Here is a 12,296-nt window from a genome sequence, read left to right as displayed (position 1 = left end):
AGTTTACACAAGTTTCACTGCAGTGTAAAAGTATCATCTGATGAAGAAAAACAATTTACTTTTTATCGCCTCCAACTTTGTACTGTTTTATACCTTGATGAAATGTATTTAGCACATAGAAATCATCTGTTCTCAGAACAACAAATGTAATTTCTCACCAATTTATTTTATGTTAGAAATACAGTGGTGAGTTGTTAATCCGCTCTAGGCTCCTGGCAGATGATCGAGAGGCTCTACACCTGCCCACGAGCTCTTAGTTTTGATGTGCTGTGACCAGCTCAATGGCTGAGCACTTCTAAGGTTCCCCAGGCTAGCACACACTCCCCCCTGGTATTCTTGGTTTAAAATCCAGAGCTCCTGAGTGGGGCCCTTGTAGGGATCTTAGAGTAGATTAGTGACTCGCAGTTACAGAGACATAAATGAATGTCTCTGTATAAATTAGTACAATGCTTACCACGCCCTGTTTCACCCAGACCTACCACTTCAACCTCCTTCCTCTTCACACCAAACCTAGAGCTGAGCCCATCAGAAAAGCTAGTTCCTGACCTCCCCTGAGGGTAAAGGGAAACACTCATGCAAAAAGGCAGAGTGAAGGTGGGAGACTGGGAGGGGAAAACAAACTATAATTTAGGCACTTGTTTCAAAACAGCCAGTATCTAACTGCTGAGTATGTAAATATTAAAATGTATAGTACTGTGTTTATATGTGGGGTAATATCTTTCCTAGTCTTTTTAGAAAAAATTAATTTCCTATGAATTATACATAAACATATATATAAATATATAGGAAGGATTCATAATTATGCAAAGGAATAAATATGCCCAGAGAATAAAAGAACAGGTTTGAAACACACAACGCAGATGCCTCAAGACAATAAAGAATAAGGCTTTTTAATACTGTTGAAAAATGTCCTCCTCTGAGAACCAAACAAAATTTTATATGAAGTAAACTTATGTAACAACACACAGATTAACTGCTCTGTGCACAATGGTCTGACCTTCTCACTGAATTCAAGCATGTTTTAGATAAAATGCAAGATTCTTTGGATCAGGCAAATCCACTAGCTCCTTTCGTGGAGTTTCATGGAGCACTCGGCCCTCGATGAAATTCCTAAGAAGAATCCACGCTCCTTTTGTGGAGTTTTTGGCCTGTTCTGCTTTTTCTTTTCCTTAGGGGTTTTCAGAGATTAAAATATCAACACTTCCTCAGATGACAAAGTGCTGCTGCCCATGTGATCAGTCTTCCCTGAGCATGACCTCCTTCTGGTTCTTCCAGCAGCGGGACCTGCTGACTGCCCAGACATCAAATCCTGTCAGAGCCGGTAAGTGGAGGGTGCTCACCCCAGGGAAGAGTATAAATCCTTCCTGCCCATCTGATCCGTTTCTAAACCCAGGATGTTTATGTCTGTGTTAAAACTATGTAAGGGCAAAGACAGAAGTCCCTGATGAACAGACACTTGCGGATGCTACTCCAAGGGCATCATCAGTGGCACTTTCACTAACAGCCATTTTAGGAAGCGCTCTGCTGGGCTCTCCCTTCACCAAGTATGGAAAAAGCAGCCTATTCCATCTAAAAAAAGCTCAAATTGGACTTTTCCAAAAATGAAGACACAAAGTAGGATAGTATTCCATAGCAACGAAAAGGGGTGACTGAGTTAATGTGGCTTTTACCCCGATGACTCTCATGACACCTTCAATGGCTGCAAAGATCAAGTAAAGCAGGCCCAGTCCAATCACCCGGTGCATCACTGTTCCCAACCGCGGCCTGGAGGAAGCAAGAAGGAGAGAAAGCATTTGTAAGTAGAGATCATCTGAGCACAGAATTTGAGCTGTCAATACAGAGAAGGCACAATCTAGTCACATGGCCATGCTTGGGTTCTCTTTTACAGGACACAATCACCTGAAACTGTACAGGTACCAGGGAAAAAACTGTGTGTGTCTAGCCACAGAGGTGCCAGAGGATTTGAAGTCCAAGCAATAGGATGACATAACCAAGTACTACTTCTTAGTATGGAGAACGCACGGGCTGGTGAACCTAGGAAGAGATCTGCCAGCTTCTAGGGGCTGACAGAGGTTGTAACTTCTATTAACTGCAAACCACACAAAGCACGCTCTTAGAGGAGCCCACTGACCTTGTGACTGAACACAGAGCGGGATGAGCAAAGGAACACCAGTGCCCTCTCTCTAGTTTCCTGCCTCTCACCCCAGAGTGGGGGTGATAATATAATCTGGTTTTTAATCTTTAAACTTAAAAGATAAATAACATTTTTGGGCCTTATAATAAGTAGGGGAAAATGTATTTTCTTTTACAATTAATAATCTGAATATAGATGGGACCTACAAATCAGAATTCATTGCACATATATTTTAAAATACTTTAAAAACCCATTTCTCAGAGTAATTAGAAGGAAAAACAATGGCTTTGAAAACCTATCTAAGAAGTCATGTTAAAGCAAAACCTGAGGCAATGAGTTAAGAACTGGGTGCGGAGAGGGGATTAGGGTGGTGGCTCCTTCAGGTTACAGGAAAGGAACGGGCTTGGAATGTAGCCCAGGCTGGCCTTGAACTAGAGATCCTTTGGAATCCATGTCCTAAGTACTGGGATTACGGATGTCAATAGACCTAGTTATGACCTAACAATTCTACTCCACAATACTTACTCAAACACAAAACGAAACAAAACATGTCTGCCTAAAAGCTTGTTTGGCAGTGGTCATGACAGCATTACCATTATTGTCAAAAATTAAGGGAAAAACCCTTCATAGCCAGTACTAACCCAACACATTTAGGGAAAAAGAAAACTCTCATTACCTTGTGAATGCTCTATGTAACAGAGCCCTCCAGGAAACCTACGCTGCTGAGAGGCACAGATCCTGCCGACCTTCCTGCCTTTAGAGTGGAAAGAACTGGGCAGAGCCAACAGACTAAAGATCCCCTCCCAGAGAGCCAAGGAGACCACGGGCTGGCTCTCAGCACCAGTCAAACGTAAGCACCTCGGCAGCACTGTCTGTGCACACCTGCCACACTCACTCAGAAATGATGCTGAACACAAAACATTTACAAAAGTGACCAGAACTCCAAGGCACGCATGAGTTAAATTAGCCAATGATATGCGAGAAATTGGAGCTTCAATGGAAATAAACCTTTTAGTCCTCGTGGGGGTCAGAATCTTCCTTACACCACAGGGAGTGGCAGATCATAACTATGACAGTTAAGAAGGAAGATCTGTAATTCAAAGACGTAGCTTGGTTCCCATGTCTGCATCTGGGCTTAGATGGCAGTTTTCAAATAGTCTCTACTGCCCTTGTGAATGGGGAACATCAGACACAGCAAAATCATTTGGATCCTGGAGTCAACCCAACTCCATCATTCACTTTAGCTTCATTCCTGTCTCCCCTGACATCTTGGCCCCAGCTGTGCTCTCAAACACAAGGAGAATCAGCAAGAAAGAAGGCAGACCCATGAAGCCACACTCTTAGTGCCACTCTTCTACCTCTGCTTCTACTTGGACACTCCAGAGCTCCTAAATTTCTCCTAGTATTTTTATATTAGCAAACATCAATGTTGCTTCTCCAGTGACCCTATGTTAACTTGAAAATATCCTTAGACAGGCACTTAAAACACCGGCCAAACATTCAGACTACTGTGCAAAGAGGCCAGCTCAAGTGACATTTTGAAGTTATACTTCTCTCTCCAACGCTGCCTGTGCCTTGCTGCAGTGGTATGGTTAGTCTCAGGTGGGAGGACTCCTCTGGGAGTGCACGACCCCTCCTGGTTCCCTGGGTAGGTCAACTGTACTACAGCCCATTAGTGAATCCTGAAGATAGGGGTGACCCAGATCCCAACCAGAGATCACCCACAAAAGAAGGGTAGGTATTCCTGTGGGTTACAGCCCTCCCAAGCACTGAGTTTGTCTCTAGGTACATTCCTCCACCCTCAGATTGCATTACAGACAGTAAGAGTATTGCCACCTAGATAGCTAGGAGCACTGGTCCCCTGCTATTACTATCACTATTATCAGTGGAACCCCTGCAAGTTGGGCCCATCCCATGTTTCTTGCATACCTAGGAATACCTTACTTAATGTGTGGTTCTTGTATCAGTCCCTAGCCTCTTCTGCAAGCTTGTTGAAACAGAGAAATCGAGACAGAGGTAAATGGGGTCCTCAGAAAGGAAGATTCAGTGTGGTATGACCAATCCTCCTGCCTTCACTCTTTCAGTTTCTTGACCTTTTATGGAGCCCTCAGTGGCTCTAATATTAGAAAAAGGTGTCCAGAACTTCATGGCCTTGTAGTCTGTAGGGCAAAGGAGGATGGTATGTCCATTGGAAAATAAGTGGTGGTCTCCAGTTATTATGATTCTGTACTTTGGGTCTGGATTTGCTGCACCTTTATAATAAGACATAGGCTGCTTAAGAGTTAAGGTGTGGGGCAGAGAGATGGCTCAGTGGTTAAGAGCATTGGCTGTTCTTCCAGAGGTCCTGAGTTCAAATCCCAGCAACCACATGGTGGCTCACAACCATCTGTAATGGGATCCGATGCTCTCTTCTTGTGTATCTGAAGACAGCTACAGTGTACTCACATACATGAAATAAATAAATCTTAAAAAAAAAAAAAAGAGTTAAGGTGTAGGGGCCTATAATCTCAGCTCTTAGGATGCTCAGGCCCCCTTGGCTACTGGGATTCAATTCAGGAACTTCACTTGGAGATAATATAAAATGGCTAGTCCATGCAGAAACCTATGTTTCTGCAGTTTTCCCTTGGGGATTCAGCTTGCAACTGAAGAGGTCATGGTGTACATGAGCTGAAGCACTAGACTGGAGAGTCAAGAGCTTACTTACTTTACAATGCCATAACCCAAGCTCACAATGATCACAAGCAGGCGAGCCAACGTCCTCTTAAGTGCAGATATCAACTCCGCAAATATCAGTAAACCTTGGGCTGAGGAGCAAGAAAAGAAAACAAATGACTATGTGTACTTCTCCAAGCCTTCTAAGACTCTAAAATTTACTGTGCAATTACAGTGAAGTCAACTGATATTTCAGGCCTCCGTGGAAGGCAACACCAGCTCCTGAAGACTCACCACAGATCTGATCAGCTAGATCTACTGGGCAGTTTTCTTATGTCTACCCGAAACCTTCCAGAGCAACCCTCCAGCTACATCCCTCTTTATGTCCAGCAAATATCTGAAAGCCATCGTGCTCTCTGGAGTTCTCTCTTTTCCAGTGCCTTTATCATTTATTCATTTAAAGTACACTTACAGTAGTGAAGTTCTGGCCTAGAAATGGGCAAGGCCCTGGGTTCAAACTCTAACCCACAAAAAGAAGTGAAGTCTTCATTGTGCTCCTATGAGACTGTGAGTAAAAGAGGCACCTGGATCTCTATCTGCATAGACTTTGACCTCTGGCTAGGGCATGTAAGCAGACAAAACTCAGCACGGGGAGGGCTGCATGTGACACAGTAACCCTGGGACTAAGAGGAAGAACAACCTAATACACACCTGGGGTGCATGTAATTGTTCTGGAAATGAGGATTTAAAGCCTAAGTGGACATATGGGGGGGAAGAAAAGGGCAAACACAGCAGCTCCTGGGAAGCACAAAAGAGGGAAAGCATAGTGTATGTGCAGCAGAGTGCAATGTCAGATGCCAAGACATGAGTATATATATATATATGATAGAGGCCAGGAGCACTCATGGCTCTGGGGACTCTGTTGTGGAGTCTAGATGTGGTGCTGAAGGCAGTGGGACATCAACAGTAGTGAAGAGAGGAGAGGAACTGGTAAACTACAGCCCAGGGACAAACACTCTGACATCCAGTCATGTGTCAACATAACGCTTTACTAGTGGATACCACCTCCACCGGACACCTCACAGTACTTGGAAAGGAGTCCAGGGCCTATGTAAGCTAGGCAAGTTATCCACCACTGGGATGTATCCCCTGCACCTCACTATATGACTTACAGCACATATGCACACCTCCCTGTGCATATATACGCAAGCCCATATACAGCAGGAGCAGCCCTACTATGCAGTCCTCATGTTGGCCCTTTGTTTAGTCTTTTGTAGATATGCTTTTAGCCTTTCTATTCTCAGAAGTTTCAAACATTCTTCAACAGAGAGAAATTAGTATGATAAATTTCTATGAATCCATCAACCAGTTTCAATATATAGCAACTTGAGTCCAAAGTAGTTTCACGTATATTTCCATTCAGTTTTTTTTCCTCAAGTTGGCTAGCATCATCATGTCTGTTAATAATCGATGCCAAGATCATTTATAATTGCACTTAAAAAGACATTTTTACCCCTCTGAAATCTTCCAGAGTGTCAGTGGTAAGACCAAACCCTCACTTCTGTGGCCTGTTTGATTCTGTCTTCTAGAAGCCCGAGGCACATATCTGAAATGTGTAACAGCAGCCTAGCTAGCTTCAAGGAACCCCCTGTGCCTGCCATGGTAGAGCCTCCTTTGATCATATGAAGCTTTTGCAGGGTGAAGAGAAGAGGAGAACATAGACTACGGATGCCACAGACTTTGGTGCTACTCATCTCACTCTCTGGGGCCCAGGAGCCTTTCTTTCTTTCTTTTTTTTTTTCAAAAGAAGAGAAAAAAATCAGAAAAGGAAAATATCAAAAGCACTGGCAAGACCTTCTCTCATCCATATCTTGGTATGGTTTTAATATAGAGAATGGGAATTTTTCTTCTTCCACAAAGAAAAGTGAAGAGAAAATTAGCACCCCCCCCCCAAAAAAAAAAGGCGAGAACACATGCACTAGCTCCGATGATCAGGGTCCTACTCTAACACTGTCACTTTTGTGTTGGGTGGAGGGCGCACATGCTTATACACCAGAAGACGTCCTGATTTCACTTGATTCCCCTAAGTCTCTCACTGAACCTGCAGCAAGCAAGCTGCACGGATCCCCTAGTGCTGCGGTTCTAGGTGTGCAGGCAGCCAGCCACACCCGGCTCTAAGTGGGTGCTGAAGTTCTGCCTCAGGTACTCATGCTTGCTTACAAACTGAGCCATCCATCTTCCAAGCCTCCCGACATTCTCTTGTCTTCCATCCTCTTGACTGGCAACACAGACATTTGCAAACCAACGTACAGAAGGGGCCTTCCTCTAGCTATGCTCACACTAGCTAAAATACACACACACAACTCATGGAAACAGTCAGAACTTACTCGACAGTCCAGTGCTGTTGATGTTTTGGTATTCACTATAAAAAACTGCCTTTTCAAGCATTCCTAGGAAAATAACAGCTGCAATCCAGAACTGGATTCTCAGTATATCTTTCCAGTAACAGGCAGACCACAGCAGCCAGAGGACACCATATAATATGTAAACAATACACATCACCATGTAAAACTGCAGGAAGAGAAACAGTGTTAGCCTTTGACCCTTTTAACTCTAGGAAGTAGACATCCCTTCATTCTCCCACCCTTCATTTCCTAGTCTCTCTGGAAGCAGAAATAGAGGGCATGTCAAAGCATTACCTACAAAGCAATTGTTACCACTGAACTCTTCACATTCGTAAAGCTCATCTGGAACAAGGAGGGGTACTCACAATCATGAGAGGCCAGTCAGATGCAGAGATGTAGCCGTGAGGCCCCACCATGGAAAGAGAAACTGGTGACGGCAGCAACAGGGAGGAGAGGAAAACATACAAGAGTTAACTAATAACTGAGTTTTGAAAAACATTTTAAACATAAGCTCATCTCTCCCTATCTATTAAAAATGTGTATTAGTATGAGAGAAGAATTAAGTTTTAGGTCTTCAAAATAGATGTATGACCAACAAATCTATCCTTGAAAAGTACATTTTAAACAGAAATAGATTCACATTAATGACAAAAACTAGAACAGAGATAATGGATGAAGAGAGGTTAACTATACCATTTAAATCCCAGATTGCATCTGTTTTCTCTGTTTTAATAGAAACAATGAAGATATGGAAGCCATCTTTCTGGGTCCTGGCTACAACATCCTGCAATAGAGAGAGTAAGTCTGTTCTTAGGGACAGATTGGTAGATGAGATACAGTTATATGATTCACACTTAAACACTTTTAATAACTGAACAGATAAGACAAAGGGAGGGAATGGCAGGCAGTGGAAGGAAGACACTGTTGCCATTTTCTTTTTTACCTACTCCCATGCCCAAGAGAGGGGAACAAAAGGTTCTCATCCTCTGTGTCTTCTACCACTTACACTGCCACAGGTTCCCCATGCATTCTCAGTCTGTGCGGCCTTTAATATTATCATTCAAATATTTCTTCTGGGTGGGTTTGGTGACACACACAGGAGGCAGAGGCAAGTGAGCCTCTGTGGGGCCGAGGCCCCCTAATCTATATGAGGTTCCAGGCTGCATAGGGCCACAGAGTGAAATCCTATCGTGCTGGCAGTGGCACACGCCTTTAATCCCAGCACTTCTGAGGCAGAGGCAAAGGCAGACTCTGTGAGGCCTCTGTGAGGCCAGCCTGGTCTATTCTACAGAGACAGTTCCAGGACAGCCAGTGACACCTACCTTGAGAAAAAAATCTAATATTGGAATTCTCATATTCCTTTCTAATACCAAACATTCAATTTTAACTAAATATTGTTTTTTAAAAAATTGAGTTGAAAGACAAGTGAGAAAATGTCAAAAATAAGTCAGACTAGCCAGAGGCTTTGAGTCTGAGCCAGTTTGGGCAGCAGTAATACAGTATCACAAAACAAAATATAACTACACAATTGTTCCTCAGTCTCTACAAGGGATAGGTACCAAAATTAATTGAATGCTTAAGTCCTTCATATAAAATGCCAATACTAACAGAATGTAAATGCCATGCAAACAGTTGTTGTATCGGATTGTCTAGAGAATGACATGAAAATGTCTCTAAATGTTCAACACAGAATTCCTTTCTGGCTGTTTGATCTGTATTTGGTTGTATCTGTTGATGTGGTATCCAGACACACATAAGCTGCAGGTGCTGAGGGCTGACTCACATAGACTAAATGACTGGACCAACTAGGGTCACTCTGCTACCAGCTGTCCCACTGACAAACAGAGCTGTCCAGTGAGGGCTGGAGAGATGGCTCAGAGGTTAAAAGCACTTGATGCTCTTCCAGAGGACCTGAGTTTAGTTCCCAGCATACACATCAGGTGGCTCACAACAGCTTGTAACTCCCATTCAATGCAATACTCTTGAAGCATGCGCGCGCGCGCACACACACACACACACACACACACACACACACACACACACACACACACACTTTTCTAAAAAAACACTAAAACCTGCCCCACAATGATGCTAATGACTCTTCCAAAGGCCGTGCAGTCAACATGGCACCGTGCACATCCGTGAGCATCCTCCCTTCCTCTCGTTCTCTACTCGTCCACATAAGAGATCTAGTGTAGAGTCTGTCCCTGCCTCTGCAGTGAATGTCTTCCTATTAGATTTCTATTTGGAATGGATGAGGAAAATGTGTAGAGTCACTCTATAAAAACTAAATTCAGGCTCTGCTATGCTCAATTCTGTCCACACATAACTCCTCCTAACCATCCGTACTGCCTACTCAGTCCTCTGCCTCTTAGTAACTCCCCCAAATGCTACAATTTCCCTTTCCTGTGGTACAATGTTTTTCACTGTACAGCCTTGATGATTGAAGGAGCCCACTGCTATGCTGTCTTGTGCACTGAGAACTGGCATTTCAAAACAGACAACAAAAAACAAAACAACAAAAGGCTACAGAGCTAGTCTTTCCAAAAGCAAACTAATGCTGCAATATATAGAGGGAAGCAAAAGAAAATGTACTGTTTTAAATAGTTCTTTTTTTTTTCTTTTCCAATTTTAGTTACTATCATTCTCCAAGTAGTCATCAGATTTTGGTTCCAAATCTTACTATAATTTATGCTTACTGGATTTAAAGACAAAGGGCTTACCATTGATCCTTCCTGGCTTGAAATGTTCCTGATACCTGTTAGTTCTTTATTCTGGAAAAGAGTAAAACAATCCCATTCTGTATTAATTTCCATGGAGAAAAGTAGCTTTTAATAATTAAGAAAAGGGGTTGGAGAGGTGGCTCAGTGGTTAAGAGCACTGGCTGCTCTTCCAGAGGTCCTGGGTTCAATTCCCAGCAACCACATGGAGTCTCACAACCATCTGTAATGAGATCTGATGCCCTCTTCAGACACACAATGTACTCACATACATAGAATAAGTCTTTAAAAAAACACTCTTTAAAAATAATAATTAAGATAAAAGCATTAGAAAATAAGTTAACAGTTGAGTATCAGAGATCAGGTCCTGCTGTACTGCGAACATGAATTAACCAAGTTCTCTTTAGACCGTGCTTCCTTAGTGTGGCTGATGCTGGAGAGTGGAGCTGTTAGAGAGAGTGTAGGAGATAAATGGGCTTTAGGTTCTAAACTTCTGGACTTGGTCAAAGCCTGAAGTTTCTGGAATCCACTGAGCCATGTGTGTACAATTTCCTGTGTGTTTGTTATGCTTCCATATCCATGTTTAAAAACTTTCAATGTTTTACTACTAAAGGTATTTTCATTTTAGAATTTTCAGGAAAAAAAAGACTACAATGATTCACAACCTACCTATTCATGTGACTTTGTTAGGACTTCTATTGCTGGGATAAACACCATGACCAGGAGTAGCCCGGGGAGTAAAGGTTTAACTTTAACAACTCTCAGGGTAGGAACCCAGAGGCAGGACCGAGGCTGAAGCCATGGAGGGAAACTGCTTACTGGCTTGCTTTTCATGGCTTGCACAGCCCAGTTCTTATACAAACCACAACCACCTGCCCAGTGGTCCTATGCCACTGTTTCTATGGAGAACTGGGCCCTCCCACATTAACTGTTATCAAGAAAATGCCACACAGACTTGCCCACAGGCGATCTGATGGAGGCACTTTCTCATTTGAAGTTCCTCTTCCTAGATAATTCTAGCCTGGGTCAAGCTGATGCTCCACCCAGCCAAAAACACCAGGATATGATGGTTTTAGCAACATTTATAATACCACTTTCTGGGAGAAAGAACACACACACAGGAAGGAGTGTTTAGGTTGTTAAATGTCCATGAAAAGGCAAGAATTTTGGTAAGGGTAATAGATCACTGGCATTAACAACAAGGAGGTTACTGGTACCTTGACTAGAGCTCATTTGACAGTATGCTGGGAGCAAAAAGCTGAGAATGGTGGAAAAAATGAGAGATAAAATGAGAGAGGGCAAATCTCAAAAATCTCTTGTAATGCGGAAAAGAGAAAAAACCAGAGGCATGATAGTGCACACCTTCAACTCAGCAGTTTGGAGGCAGAAGGAGGTATATCTCTGAGCTAAAGGACAGCCTTTTTACAGAGTTCCAGGTCAGTCAGAACCACATAATGAGGCTGTCTCCGGGAAAAAAAGAAAGAGAGGGTGGGGGTGTGTGTGTGGGGGAAACAGACAGACAGTAAAGAATAAAAAGCACCAGGATGCCAATTTATTTCTTATATCCTAATGCACATATACAAAACAAGCACTTTCCTTTCTGAAAATACTGACAAAACATTATTCAAGTTTGGTGTCTATATTCACTACAAATAAACTGATTTTAACATAAATGATTTTAACCAGGCAGATACTCACATTTAATGAAGGAAAAGCCTGTGAATCACTGCTGCAATCTAAGTTTTCACTTTTTGTTGTCCAACAGTCAATGTTTTTGAAGTAAGCACAGACATCTCCATCAGCATGAAGTTCATGTTTTTGGAACAGCTCCTATCCAAAGTAAAATTCTAAGTTATAATTTACTTCCTCATCTATTTTCCCAGTTGATTAAAAAAAACTTCATATCTAAAGAATACCAATTAATTCAGTTTGAAACATTTGAAAATATGCAGTAAAATGACATACCGAAAAGAAAAAAAATATTAACTGTGATTCTTAAGTATACGAGGTGACCATACCATTTTAGCCATTTCAGTGAGTTCTCATACACTATCAAGTACAAGTACTGTGAGGAAAGTGATTAATACAACTGTGGGTGAGCATGGGAGTACATGATGTTAATCCTAGACCTTAAAGGCTAAAGCACAAGAAAGGGATATTCAAGATTAGCCTGGGACAAGCAGAGACTCTATCAAAAAACCCAAAACAACAGTTGGGAATAGTGGATCTTTCTTTTAATCCCAGCACTTGGGAGGCAGAGGCAAGTGGATATCTGTGAGTTTGAGGCCAGACGGCTTGACAAAATGGTTCCAGGACAGCTGTAGCTATACAGAAAACCTGTCTTGAAAAAACAAAAAACATGAAAACCACAACAACAAATTAAGT

General features: G+C 42.4%; 1 protein-coding gene across 3 annotated transcripts in view; it reads right to left on the bottom strand.

Annotated features, from left to right (window-relative positions):
- Tmem87b (transmembrane protein 87B) overlaps positions 1–12,296 on the bottom strand; it is a 35,170-nt gene that overhangs the window by 16,359 nt on the left and 6,515 nt on the right. For all 3 annotated transcript variants that reach the window (XR_015683195.1, XM_087653335.1, NM_001191854.2), the window contains 7 exon segments: positions 11,610–11,741; positions 9,915–9,965; positions 7,885–7,975; positions 7,557–7,618; positions 7,174–7,357; positions 4,839–4,938; positions 1,671–1,764 (listed from right to left, as the gene is read on the bottom strand). Coding sequence is in view for 2 of the 3 variants with exons in the window: in XM_087653335.1 (XP_087509461.1) it covers positions 1,671–1,764; positions 4,839–4,938; positions 7,174–7,357; positions 7,557–7,618; positions 7,885–7,975; positions 9,915–9,965; positions 11,610–11,741 (714 nt within the window). In the remaining variant the exon portion in view is untranslated.

Source organism: Rattus norvegicus, chromosome 3 (assembly GCF_021556685.1).
Source record: "Rattus norvegicus strain SHRSP/BbbUtx chromosome 3, alternate assembly SHRSP_T2T, whole genome shotgun sequence".
Taxonomy (NCBI): domain Eukaryota; kingdom Metazoa; phylum Chordata; class Mammalia; order Rodentia; family Muridae; genus Rattus; species Rattus norvegicus.
The sequence above is the reverse complement of the archived record's forward strand: the minus strand, read 5'-3'. Positions and strand labels throughout refer to the sequence as shown.